The 14,523-nt window shown below is 42.4% G+C and overlaps 1 protein-coding gene across 2 annotated transcripts in view; it reads left to right on the top strand.

Moving 5' to 3' along the window:
- Positions 1–14,523, top strand: part of alk (ALK receptor tyrosine kinase) — a 400,486-nt gene that overhangs the window by 359,663 nt on the left and 26,300 nt on the right. For both annotated transcript variants that reach the window (XM_005738755.1, XM_013912312.1), the window contains exons 12-17: positions 3,820–3,985; positions 5,369–5,516; positions 8,991–9,101; positions 10,314–10,455; positions 12,739–12,906; positions 13,330–13,422. In XM_005738755.1, the coding sequence (XP_005738812.1) occupies positions 3,820–3,985; positions 5,369–5,516; positions 8,991–9,101; positions 10,314–10,455; positions 12,739–12,906; positions 13,330–13,422 (828 nt within the window). The remainder of the gene's footprint in view (positions 1–3,819; positions 3,986–5,368; positions 5,517–8,990; positions 9,102–10,313; positions 10,456–12,738; positions 12,907–13,329; positions 13,423–14,523) is intronic.

Genomic DNA, 14,523 nt, shown 5'->3' with positions numbered 1-14,523 from the left:
GTGTGTGTGTGTGTGTGTGTGTGTGTGTGTGTGTGTGTGTGTGTGTGTGTGTGTGTGTGTCTTGTAAGTCAAGGGGGCTGAAGAGTTTGCACAACCACTTACTGGAGAAGGCTATCATCTTGTTTTGTTTGTTTAGTGAATGGCTCATTAGGCCAGTTGTGCAGTGCGTTTGGGTGTATAATCCATGTGCACATGTGGTCGTCTGAATTCATGTTGATGGACCAACAAGATCAATCAGTTGGGTTGAAATGTGAAACCAGCTGCACCCAAGGGAGACAGGAGAGAGAATACAAACAAGAGAGGAATCTGCGTTCAGTACCAGCAGTGCTCATGTGAAAAGCTCGTTTTCTATAACAAGGATCTTAAATCTGAAGGGCTTCTTCCAAATCAGCAACTGAACCAAAATGTAAATGCATGAACATAAACAAAGGAATACATAAAGTGAAATTCCCAGCATTCCTTTCACTGATCTCTCTCGTCTCTATGCAGCTTTTCAAGAAGTTTGCCCGCGTTTGCTGCTGGTTCGTGCTCACAGAGTTGGAATTTGACTCCTTTTAAATTTGCCGTGTCTCTTCCCTCGCCTGGCTCATTAGCTGGTAACCTTCGACCGCTGTAACACAGCATGAACTGGGACATGCTGCATGAACTGGGACGTGCCTCTCACACACTCATGTCACAGACTTCCCACAACAAGGGGATGTGAAGGGAGAGACATGGCTGTTAACAAGAGGATCACTCCAGCGCACATTCCAGCGTCTCTCGTCAGTTAACCGCCAGTGCAGCGCATAAACCAATTCTGCATCCAAAGCCTTGGTTGAGTTAGTGTTCTTCAAATGAGGCTTTGGAAATTTGACTGTAAATGGGCAATGAGCCAACAGCTTATTTCTCCAAATGAGAAAAAAAAAAACAAATCAGGCCATCTAACTTTCACCCTTTTTTTTTTTTTTTTCTTTGAGCATGTCCTTCCCAAACATCTCAAAGTGACCTGTTAAGTATATTAAGATTTACATCTAAAGATAGGGTTTGGGGCTGTTCTGCTCCAGTGATGGATTTATTCCCAGTAGTCTTAACTATTTTCCAACAGTGTTGAAAATACTGGCCTGATGGGTCAATTTACTTCGTACTAGAGTCAGGCAAACCTGCAGTCACACTACAAGTGTTTTTTACAGTAGGAGTGCATTTGCTAAGACTGGGCTAAACTCCAAATCGCTCTCTTACCAAAGTGATGTTTTAAAGTGTTTTTGAAAGCGTTGGCCTCCTTGAAATAGTCTCTGCTGGCAACACTTTGCTAAACTCGAAAGAGATGTTTGTGGTGAGACAGAGCAGAGCTTGGACGTTGGCCTTGGACCGAACCACTCATGAGAACCAGGCTGACTAATGTGATGCTCACCATGCAGTCTGGGCAAGGTTTCATTAGTAAAAATAGCCACCGTTTGAAGTGGCAGGGGCAAAAAGAGGTCATCTGGATTAATGTTTTAAAGACTAAGTCAAATTATCATGTCTGGAAGAACTCTGTTTCTTACTGTAACACTTTATAATAACTGATCAGAAATCGGTGCGTACTCACACATTGCTTGTTCACAGACAAACAGGTACACAGTCGCTCATAACAGCAGCTTCCTGCAGTTTCTGCTCAGTCAGAGAGACTGGAGTTTAGAGAGAGATGCTGGTAAATATTGGAATGTCAATTCTAGGGCTTCATCTGCAATAGGTAGTACACAGCAGGGAACTTGAACAGCAGAAGGTGTTACAGTGAGAGTATCGTGGCTTTAAGTCACACTTCTGAAACTTGTCTTGTCTTCTCTTTCCTGTTTATCCTCTTGATATTTAATACATTTGCTACTGTTATCTGATTTTACACCGTTCATAGACAAGTATAAGCAGCATTCCAGTTAGGCTTGGGTGGTATTCATGTTTTCATACCTTCCTTCCTTCTAGGTTTTTGGTATATGACACTATCTGTGTTTTAGTTTTATTTAAAGAGCTGACCTTGTGGCAGTAGAAGTTATTATCTGCTGCTGTGAGAGATTAAATGACTTAACCATTACTGTCACTATCTGGCATCAGAGTTAGTAGTTTGTTTTGTGTATTGTAAATGTATTAATGTCCAACTATAGACTATTTATTAAAAATGGATATAGCCCTCCACCATGGCCCTCTGGCTTTGAAAGGTGAATGTTTTTGACTTCACCTACTGGTGGTGGCCAGAGGGCCCGGTGGCGCCAGTGTCCGTCCAGCAGGGCAGGGCGCCCCAGGGCAGCTGTGGCTACAATGTAGCTTGCCATCACCAGTGTGTGAATGTGTGCGTGAATGGGTGGATGACTGAATGTAGTGTGAAGCGCTTTGGGGTCCTTTGGGACTAGAAAAGCGCTATACAAATGCAGGCCATTTACCATTCACCGTCTTTTTCAATTTTGATATTCAAGCTTGTCAAAGCTTAGGTGCAAATTGTAGTCTTAGTTTCAGATTCTTGGCTTACAGAAGTGGTCTTTTGCTGCTATAGCCCATTTGCTTCACACCAGAATGCTCTTCCTCATGCTTTGTTATTAACTAGTGGTCGTTTGAGTTACTGTTGCCTTCCTAGTTTAAAACAGTTTGGCCGTTCTCTTCTTACCCCTGACATCTGCAAGGCATTTGCGCCCAGACATCTGCTCCTCTTTTTCAGACCATTCTCTATAAACTCCAGAGATGGTTTCATGAGCATCCCATTGGATCGGCTGTTTTCAAAATCCTCAGCAAAGTCACTTAAATCACCTTTTTTCCCTCATCCTGACGCCTGATTTGAACTTCAGCGTGTCATCTTGACCATGTCTGCATGCAAAAAAAGGAACTGCTTCCATGTGATTTGCTGATTTTAAATAATTGTATTAACAAATAGTTGAAGAGGTGTACCTAATAAAGTGGCTGGTGAGTGTACAAGTGGTTCCTCATGGTTCCTTCAGCAGACACTGGAAAAACTGTGGATATCCAATACAAAGAGTTTCAAATGGCGAGAGCCAAATATTCCACACAGCTCTATTAAGGGGAAAAAACTTTGCATTTGGTTTGTTTCACAGCTCACTGAGCTCAATTTAATCTTCTGCCTGTAGAGACTGCCCTCTGGTGGCCTTTGTGTCCAGCACAAGATAATAAATGACTTCAAAGCGCTCTTTCTGTATACGTAATATCCCCCAAGCCTAATTACATTCACACTGAGCATCCATTTTGAGGTTATGAAAGCCAACATGCAACTCATCCTTCCTTAGAAATGACTTTCACTTTAGCCAGTGTCACATTTTCAATAATCAACCCTGCTGTGAAATGAATTAGAAGTAGTCTCAGGGAGAGAGAGAGAAAGGTTCCCTGGTGTCTACCTCACCGCTCTGTGTTCACAAGCCTTAAGTAAGGATTTAGTCCTGCAGCGTTAAGTCCTTCTCTGTCCATCTGACAAGACTAATCTCATGCTAATTACAGTGAGAAGATCTCCAATTAGCGCAGACACATGGGATTACATGGAAAATGAGGAGAAATGTTTGTCACCTGTGATCCCGTCAACCAAGTCCCCTGCTGCTGTTGCGAATGTGACGATAGTAGCATCTCATATGAGAAGCTCCAATAATTTACATATCTTTATATTTGGATTTACTGAAGTGAAAGTGGAGCAGTGAGGAATGTTGAAGTGGAATGAATGTTAGACAAATAGAACTGTAATTTCAGCCTCTTCATCATCTTTAACTTTGCTTAGCTGCATGCCTGACTGAACACAGAGTATGTGCCTCTACTGCTAAGCTCTGCAAAGTACTAAATGTTTTCCTTTAATTCCCTTTTCTTCATGTGCAGCCAAAAAATGGATTTTTCATACCTGTGGGGCTGTGGGCCCTGAAGGTCCAACTCCCACTCAGTGCCTAAACTCCTACAGGAACAGCAATGTCAACGTGACAGTTGGAACCCGGGGGCCATTCAAAGGCATTCAAATGTGGCGGGTCCCAGAAACCGGCTCCTACAGGTAGGACAGTTGCCAGCCTATAAAGCCTCAGAGCACACAAACATCAGAGCTAGCCATTTGAACACTGAATTTCCACTCAACACCCACTCTGGAATAATTTTATCTTTTTCTGAAGGGTCTCACTGTGAAGTCATTAGGTATGTGTGCTTCTGAGAGCTCAACACATTCTGTATACAGTACACACTTAACCTATCTTTCTTAGACATCAGCACTCTATGCAATTCACATTTTTCCAATGCCGGCTCTTCCTCACGCCCACCTCTGCTCCTCAGTGCAGCAGAGCAAGCAGTGAAATATTGCTATCAGATTCTTGCAGGAAGGAGCAGAGGCTGGAGTAATGGCAGCTAAATGGCGTGATTCACTTTACACCTGACTCTAAAATCCAAAAACACCCACCTCCGCTTCTTCGTTGGTAGCCTTTAAGCCTTCAAAATAGCTCAGCAATCAGCTTTAGCACCTTGACCCCTTGCCGCACACTGCTCCAAGATTAATGCTGCAATATCCAAAGCCTTTTTTTTTTTTTTCCAGGGATCAATATCCCTCCGGTGGGCATTCATGACAACATGAGCCGTTTAACTTAGATTTGACTTGGAACAAAAATTTCTCTGAAAGCTGCAAGCCTCCCACATCAGCACAAAAGCAAACGCACACACACCGCTAAGCTCAGCCAAAACCTCCATGTCTTAAAATACCTGACTAACAGCACAGACCGGACGGCCTGAACACATGTCCAGAGTTTCAGAAAGCACCTTCTGTCTCCTCAAAACTGTACAATTGTTCTTGATGCGGCGTGGCCCAGCTGCCAAAGCGCTTAAATGAAGTTGACAGACGGCCACAGAGATGAATATGCGCTCTGCATCTCCCACAAGTCATTAGGCAAACAGCTGAGGTAGCTGCTACTGAGCACTGGGCAATGTTCTGTCTCCCGATCAAGCTCGACCACCAGGGAAGAAAAATATCGCAGTGCTCCCAAAAACCAATCAAGTTGTTTTTTTATTTGTCTGGCAAGAAAACTGGAGCATTTGAAATGAGTGTTCTCCGGTACATAGGTGTGTGTTTGCATGTGTGCTTGTGTGTCCCGTGCAGTCTGGGTTCTGTATGGTTTTTCCCCTCAGTGTAATGTGCCACAGTAGGTCAAATGGTTTTTATTAAAAACACCCAGAGTGAGTGTGTTTTAGTGTATCCAAATGAATTTTGGCTGTTACTTGTTGTACATTCACCAACTCGCAGGAGGAATGCACGAGGACTCAGCCTCACAATATTTTTTATGCCGCTTGTTTCACACAAATAGAAATAAAATAAAAAAACACTTTCTTGTCTCGTTAGAGTCATTTTCCTGTTAATGACTTTTTGTGTTATTCATTTATGTTCATTAAACTCCAGGGTCACCGTCTATGGCGCCGCTGGCGGGAGAAGTGTCTTGACAACAAGCAGGTCACACGGTGCCTACATGACGGGAGACCTCCTGCTGAACAAAGGAGAACTGCTTTACATCCTTGTAGGACAACGAGGAGAGGATGCCTGCCCCAATGTGAGTCGTCTTTACAATAATTCACGGCAGTTTCGTAAGTCAGCTATCGCGCAGTAAATAGGAATACTGTTGCATCTGGGACTCTGTAGTCTACAGCGTGTCATAAAAGCAAGATAAACTTAAAAAATGAGAGTAAAATAGCTGTAAATGCTGCAATGAATCAGCTTTATGAATGAGGAGTCCCAACATTTCTTTTTTATGGACACACAAATACATACAGCAGCCTTCTACGATCCCCAATATTGCCCAAACTGTGTCAGTGTAAGAAGATTGAAGTTGATTCTAAATTTGCTCGAATGATATTGCTGTCCACTCCGTAGAGAGACTAACATATTCTCACATTACACATTCTCCAAAAAACAAGATCATTAACTCCCTGCAGCCTTCCTCAAGTACGCTGAGGTCTGACTTTGGAAACCCAGACAATTCATGGCCTCCAAAAACTGTTCAACTTTCTGCTCCAAGCTTGCAAGCTTGCAGTGATGGCCCCGCCGTGTCTCTCAGGCTCACTTTAGCCAGACTCAGATGCACCCATCTACCCAGTAATGTTTAAAAACGTTGCATAATCTGGTGTGTTTGACATGCATACACATTTCCAAAGTAGTGGAGGAAATAATGTGATGTCACGGAGTTTTTCTTTTTCAATATGCCCTCATTTTGGATTAATTGGAAGCAACATGCCTTCTAAAAGTTTGGAAAGGGTAAGGTTTGCTACTGTGTTGCATTATTTTTCATGTAACAATGTCTTGTAGCTTTTCTTCCTATTCTTAATTGATATGGGATTTTAGCCATTCAGCAGGTCAGGATCCCAAATCTTTATTTATAGAGCACATTTAAAACCAGCGTGTCACAAAAACCCCTAAAATAAATGACTTTCTAATGATTGATGATACACTACATTCAAAATGTTTACATAATACAACACATCAGCGGTCCTATCTGTCTCCCTTTGACCGGGAGATGATCAAAAGTATTTTCCGACATTAACTGAGAAATTCAGCTGTTTAATACAAGATTTAAACAGTTAAGAGACAAACGACTCCTGCACAAATCCATAAAACCTAAAATAGTGCACATGTGTCGTTTTTTTCTGGTAGTTGTTGAATTAAACCAGGCCTTCCCTTAAAAGTATTACAGCATACGTTGCTCCAAAACTGTCATATTTTGTTCAGCATTAATTAATGAGGCTTTCAAAGATGTTTAAGTTATCCCATGCAGCGTGCATAAATTTGCCACCCTGTCTGATATGACCAAGGGTTGGTGCTTTTGAACTATGAGCAAACAACAAGGTGGATGGGCCCTAACGTATTTTAGCCTGCAGAACGCAGCATTGATGATTCCCTACAGACTGATTTTGACTGTACTGGGTTTCATCTTTGCCTGCAGAGCTTTTTCCAAATTTCACCATAAATGAAGAAGTCACTAAACAATATTCTTCATTATTTTTACTGTTAGTATTTTCCCCCACAGGGTTTACCCAATAATGTTACTTAATAATCTTTTTAAATGTGAGATTTTCCACCAAGTCTTTTTCTTTTTTTTTTTTTTTTTTTTTTAGCATTAAGCAACTTGGAAACAGGGTTGCAAGAGAACCTGTATCTCAGATAGTTTACACTAGCTGGACATGAGGCTGCCCAAGTGCCTGTTTGAGTTTTGTGGCTTTGCTCTCTCGAGGCAGCCTGTCTAGCCTTTCAACCGCAGGTCCTCACCACTGTCATCCAGTTATTAGTTTTTAACACAGTGCTTTCTGAAGTGCTCTGTACAGACAGCACTGAGAGAGACTTGGCTGTTCCAAAGTGAAACTGAAGTCATTTAAGGTTTCTCTTATTTTCCCCCAGTTCTGACAGCGAGAGGCAGCAGCTCTCTCCAAAGGGTCGTGCAGAAAGTGATTTGTGCTGCAGAACAGTGTTTTCTCACACCTGGCTTTCCCTTATGTGACGGAAATGATGATATGTCCCTCGTCTTTAGAATTATTCACTATGTCTTTTTCTTGCTGCGCCACACACACACCTACACACACACACACACACACACACACCCTTCTGTTCTCATTCTCTCTAAAACACAAAGTTAACTTAAATTGAGAAGCTGCACAGGCAGAAATGGCTGAGAGGGAAGGAATAGTGAGGAAGACTTTCCCAAGAACATTTGAATGCACTCCTTTCGACCCCGTCTACTTGTCAGTCACAGTCACAAAAGTCCCGCCCCTTCCTCCGTTTCAGACAGCTTTCAAGAGTGTTGCCTGAGACAGATGGAGGGAGCTGAGAGAGAGCGATGAGCGACTGTGAGAGTTTGTATGAGACTCAGACAGAGCGAGTGAGGTAAACCTATGCCCTCTCACTCTTAAAGTGGGACTCGCTCCAGGCAGTTCAGCATCATAGCGCACACCATGCAGACACATCAATTCACAGGGTCTCGGTCGGGGCAAAGTCCCTGCCTCTGACATTATTTGCCAACAAAACATCCAGGTTCATTTTTTTCAAGGGAGCTGAGAAAGAGTGAAACAACACCATGCTGACTGAGAGGCTGTCTTTAATGGGTAACGTGATAAATCGGCTGTAAACCAAATAATTAATGGGCTGTTCTTTAAAAGTTTTTCACACGCCTTTAAGAGGAAATGTCTAATTATTCAAACTTACTCAGCCTGCAGTAAACGTGAATAAAATTGCAGGAGAATCAGAGCAAGAGTGAAGGGAAAGGCTTGCAAAATGACAGTGAGGCCTGCTATGATGTATGGTCTGGAGATCTTGGCACTAACAAAAAGACTGAGTTGGAGCTGAGTGGAAGATGCCAAGATTTTAACTGGAAGTGACCAGGATTGAAAATTAAGGATTATAAATGAAATGGAGAGCTCAGGGTGAGCAGTTTGGAGACAGTTAGAGGGGCAAGGCTGGTTTGGACATGTGATAAACCGGACAAAGACTGTTAAAGATGGAGCTGCCAGGTAGGAGGAAGAGAGGGAGACCTGTGGATGTAGTGAAGGAGGACATGCAAAGGGTTGGTGTGACAGAGGAGGATGCTGAGGATATGATGAGATCCGCTGTGGCGAGCCCCAGAGGGAGCAGTTGAAAGAAGAAGACCAAATCATACTTAAAAGCAAATATGACAAACCACAAGCAAAAATATTAAAAAATATTATGATAAATACACTGGTATTGTGTGATTATTTTTTTAATAACAACCCTAGAGCCGGCACCATTATCAACTGAGTCACAAGATTATTTTTATACAGTCGGCATGGGATGAGTAAACATGTGAGTCACTTTCAGATAGTCTTGCGAGGGGAGCATTGGTGCTTTTCAGTTCCTGTGTGCATGTGAATATTTCTGCTTGGTATTTGCACACCATTATAATCCTCAGACTCACAACAGCTGCGGTCTGGCAACCGCTCAGCTTTTTCATACGCGGCCGACATCCACGAAGGCAATTCTGTGGCAAACTGACATGTTTCTCTCTCTGCGTCTCTCCCCGCAGTCTAACGGCATGCTGAATAAGATATGTCTGGAACAGAGCGGCCCAATGGTGAACAAAACACAAGTGAAAGGAGGGGGAGGAGGCGGTGGAGGGGCTACGTATGTATTCAAAGTAAGGAGCTGAAGGGGATGATGATGTGCTCAGAGATTTTATTTTTAGCAACTGCTCATTTATACGGACGTTGATTTCATTGATAGTCCAGTAAAAACTATGTGCAATAAAGGGATTTACTGATTGTACCATTTTGAGCCATTATAGATGTTTATCTCTTTGTTTATCGTGCTTTTGTTGAAATGTGTACTTTAAAGTCCTTGAGCTTCACGTTATTCTGTCTTTTTTACATTTAGCCAGCAAAATTGATCGGCCAGTAAAATCAATAAATATCATTTTAATAGTACATTCAGGGAACTGCAGCATTCATCTGATTCCTGGCATTGAGGTATTTTTATTGGCCTGCTGCTCAGTATATGAAAGATTATAATTTTAAAGAGCCAGCACCCCAATCTAGGACACAGGTCTTCATATCCATGTGTTTACTCTCATCACTGAACAGATGATTTGACCAGTAGGCCAGTCTCCTTAAAACCAAGCAGGCAAAATACGCTTATTTGCTTTCTTGCCAAGAGTCAAAAACGAAGCGTCTTGTGGACAAAAAATGTGTGTGTAATCTAAGCTCAAAGAGAAGGCCTGTTTTCAACTCAGAAAAAAATTTGATATGTAATCACAAAAGACCTTCAGGTTGGATTTAGAATTGTGTATTTATTGTAGAAAGTGTCAGGAAGAAAAACCTCTCAAAGCTGCTGAAAGGATTATGATTGCACCGGAAGCCTTGTTTTTGAATGGTACATCAGAACGCTTTCAGACAATAAAAATAAATAAATAAGCAAACAAGAGAAAGGAAGTCTAGCATTCAGCTTGGGGAGATATTTCAGTTGCTGTATAATGATAATGATGGACTTTGCTCTTGTGAACGACAGCTTGGAACCAGAGGGAACAGAGGAGGTAACAAAAACCTCCACTGCTAAAGCTCACTAAATGAACTCTAATTGGTTTACTCTGTACAAAAACACTCTTTTGGTTTTCTGCTGGTTCCTTGAGTCTCACTTTGAGGCTCATCAGTTTGTATAGATTAAACAAATGAGAGGTACCTTGTCCAGTGAGCGTAAGCTGCGGTGGATTTCCCAGGTCAACCAGCTGCGATTCTCGTGTTTGTGGACCATACACACACTAGAATGAGGCGAATTTCCCAAAAAACATAACCACACCTTTGAAGAGCAAATCCTGTGCCACTACATAAAGTAACTGTTATCAATACTGACCCAGGTGGACAGAGAAGTGTACATCCCTCTCATCATCGCTGCTGGGGGAGGTGGCCGGGGATACAGCAGCCAATCAGAGACTCAGCAGGAGCAAATGGACTATGACCCTAGCCAACCTGGACGCAATGGGAAGTCACACGCTGCAGGTATGCTACACACAGCTTTGATGTAAGTGTTGGTTGTATTTGTATGTATCACAGCTTTGTTCCCCTGTGGGAAAGTGCACTCTTTGTGACTGCAGTTATGTGTGTGTGTGAGTTACAGAGCTGGGTACAGGGAGAGACAATCTACTGTGTGAGTTTGAGTTATAGAGAACAAGATAAAAATGGTTGAAATAATGAGAGTAGATGAGTAATGCAGTGTGTATGGCTTATCTTTCCTCGCTCTAGGATGAGCCAGGCTGTGTCTGTTCTGTTTTCTTCTGCGTGCATGCAAAATAATAAAGTTTACAATTGGGCTTCGACAGTGGAAGTGTTTATTTGCATGTCTGCCCGTCCTCGGAAACACACCAGTTTATCCTGAAGGTGTTTACTTCCCACCTCTGTGTGCCAGCATTTGTGTTATAACAAAAACAAACCGGCGCGGCCCTCCTCACGACTCGCCTCCGAGTTTGCTGGGCAGAACCGCACGCTCCGCTCTGCTGGTGTAACGTCACATCCACACTCGCTGCAGGTTTCATTAATCATGTGCTTCAAGGAGCAGCCGAAAAGCATATAAGGTATTGATTTTTACATCTTCTCAAAGCCCAAGGTTTCAGTTGGAGGAAACTCTGTGAATAAAAAAATGAAATGTTAGCTGTGTGTGGAGGCTGCTGGGACGCTGGGATTTTGGGGTTGGTTTTTTGTACCTCAGGTTTTGGGGGAAAAATTAAAAATAAAATTGTCTGTTGTCAGCTGTTATAACTAATGGGTTAGTGATTGCTGTGTATGTACATACTGTATGCCGATTGGCCACAACATTTAAGCCACCTGCATAATTATATCCTCCCTCTAGTGCTCGCATCAGCTCTAATTCTTTGGCATATAGACATGCGACCTCTGCGGGTATCCTGACTCATAAAGTCCAGACTGTCTTTCGAGTCCTTTGGATTGCAGGCTAGGGCCATAAACTGGAATCCAGTATATGAAACCAATGCAGAACTGCCATAAACCGGCACTTTTTCTAATGGCCAGCAGGGGGTGTCTCCTTTGGTTGCAAATTGCAACTTTTATCTGCTTCCTTGTCACAAATGATTCCTACAGAACATTTGATTCCTGATGCGGCCCAGAATTGAACCAGCAACCTTTGCTTCCCAAATAAAAGGTGTTTAATTTGCTACACCGCAAAGAAAACGCTTTATTGTACATATAAACTACACGATCAAAGTCAAAGGAGCTTGCAAAGAAAAGCATCTGGACTTCTTTAAGTTGCTTGAAGACGTTTCACCTCTCATCCGAGAAGCTTCTTCAGTTCTAAGGTCTTCTCGGATGAGAGGTGAAACGTCTTCAAGCAACTTAAAGAAGTCCAGACGCTTTTCTTAGCAAGCTCCTTTGACTACCATGACCTGGATGACTGAGAACCTTCACAGACATACACGATCAAAGCTCTTAACTTTTATATTTTAAAGACGCCCATATAATCATTGAATTGTCATCACCTTTAAGAAATACCTGAAATAATAATAGTAGTGCTTGAATAAACTATATGATGGCTAGACAACCTTGTGCATTTCTGCTGAGTTACTAAAGTCTATACGCGTGTGTAATACACAGAATAATATTATAATCTGTGATATTTTGGAGGGTTTTGCATTTACTTAATATGATCGCAACTTCCCAGTATCACCCTTAGCAAAACTGAGTTTGACACCACTGCTTTGGGGCATGGCTAGTTAAGTATGATCTTGCTGTGTCCGTGGTTTTGCAGTCAAATCTACCTGTTAAATAATGTGTCAAAATGCTCATTTAACTAGAGTTACTTCACAGTGGTTTCTCTTGTTTGTGGGACCCTGGTAGATCTGTCGTGTTACGACTGAATCTTGGAGAATTTTGGGATCTGCTGAAGTTGGAGTCAGGGTCAACGCATTGGGCAGTTTTTGTGATGCAGTATCCTGCTGGCAAAAGCAGCTGATCTCGTTAGCCGCCAATGCAAGATTTGGGTTGCACGTGTCAAAGTAACATCCATGACCCAAGGTGTCCTAGCAGAACGCTGCACTGTAACGAGATGATCAATGCTACTCGCTTCACTTGTTAGTGGTTTTAGTTTTGTGGCTGATCAATGTATCCGTCTCTACTTGGTATTCATCTTGTCTTCTTTGCCTGTAGACATGCAAAAGTACTTTAATATCATTTGTCTCTTTCACAAACTCAGTCTTATTCACTACATGTCACTTCTACACGCGCTGCACTTTCTCCCTGTCATTATCAAATGTGTGTTATGTTTGGCGACAGGTGGAGGAGGAGGTTGGAATGACAGCGCTCCTGTCAGCCAGGGCGGCAAACCACTGGTGCTCGGGGCACAGGGAGGGCAAGCCTGTCAAAAGTTCTGGCAGACCCGTGGCGGCTTTGGAGGTGGCGGAGGTGGCTGTATGTCCGGCGGCGGTGGCGGAGGCTACAGAGGTCAGTTTGAGAAGATTTCACAGAAAAAAAGTTTTAATAAATAAATTGCCTTGAGCTGTCAGGTACAAGCCAAATGTGAATCTTGTAAGGCCATCTGTGTTTTTATAGTGACTGTGACAGGATGGCAGAGTTCATACAGATCAGGGATCAGACCCAATCCCAGAGACAGCTGCATGTCCTCTTCCTCTTACTGCTCAATCGACTGCAAATTGATCTGGATCAGAGTTTCCTCATATATAATATATATGTAGCATATGTATCGTCTTGTATTAAGTATAGTTTTTAAAGCACTTTAAGCTGATATTTAAAAATTCAGAGGAAGTCTGACTAACAGAAAACCTTTGTCCCATCCTTTAGTTTTTATATGGATGATATTCAAAATGTGTTGATTGCAATGATTTCTTTGCCTCCTGTGTTTTCCAGGTGGTAACACCTCCGCAGATAACAACCCTAAACATGATGGTGAGGATGGCTCGTCCTTCTTCAAGGGAGAACCCTTCATCCACCCCCTTAAAGGTAATGCCAGGTGATTCACATACAGCCAGGCTAGTCAGTAGTCAGCACCTATCATCAGCATATTAGCATGCAGCATTTGATGCCTTTGTAGTGTCTGTAGGTGAGAGTTAATGTGTTTGTACTTCACAGAACGATGAGAAAACTGTTTTTGCAATTGACATTTTAAATTAGTTTTTTTCATGGTACATTGAGATTGCTTTCAGCAGAATAAGCAGAAGAATCTTGTAGAGGTGTGTAGAGCAAGAGGAGATCGGGATGCTTCACTCAGCGAAATTTAAAAAAAAAGGTGCCTCTAAAAAATAACACTGCAGATGTGGACAGCTGTTCCATAAAGGGACACTCTGGAGCATTCACTTTAAACAAAACATATTGTTTTATTGATTAACGTGCCTCCAGATGGAGACAATAAACCGATCTGTAAATTAATCTGGTTGAAACCTGTTGATCCATCACTGCTAGATTTTTCTTGTTTTTTTGAACCTGGTATGAAGTGAAGTACAGCCTGACTGTATAAACATTAGGGGTGCAACAATACTAGTATCGATATTGAACTGTTCGATACAGTGCTTTCGGTTCGGTACACATATGTATGAACAATACAACATTTTTAATTTATTTTATCAACTTTCCTTCTGATGATGCTGTCTGTGTTGAGCGCTCAGTGGATCTGCGTTCGCCTAGGCGGAGTAGTCGAACGCAGATTCACTGAGCCAGGGCAAGCTAGCGAGACAGAAGTTAAGCTCTTCTTGCAACATGGCAAATTGAACCTCCCCCACCCTAATTCAGATGTGGCGTTTGGAACTATTTTGGTTTTCATGTGAGTATGACCCTGAAGGTAAAACAGTATGTCGGACAAAAGTAAAACAGTATGTCGGATGTGCCACGCAATGCTCAATTACATTGGTGGGAACTAGTGCATTAGCGCAGTTAGCTCGTTAACACGCATGGGGCGATCTGTGGTAGCTCGTTAATGGAGATTTGCCGTGTTTCAACGAGATTAACGCTGACAGCAATAGTGGGAACACAACGAATATGACTGCACATTTACTCCGATATCATCCTAGTGCAAAGACAAGTGTAAGCAGACAAAAACAACAAGCA

Source organism: Pundamilia nyererei, unplaced genomic scaffold, assembly GCF_000239375.1.
Source record: "Pundamilia nyererei isolate P.nyererei 1_Seehausen unplaced genomic scaffold, PunNye1.0 scaffold00086, whole genome shotgun sequence".
In the NCBI taxonomy this organism is placed as follows: Eukaryota; Metazoa; Chordata; class Actinopteri; order Cichliformes; family Cichlidae; genus Pundamilia; species Pundamilia nyererei.
This window is presented reverse-complemented; position numbering and strand designations above follow the sequence as displayed.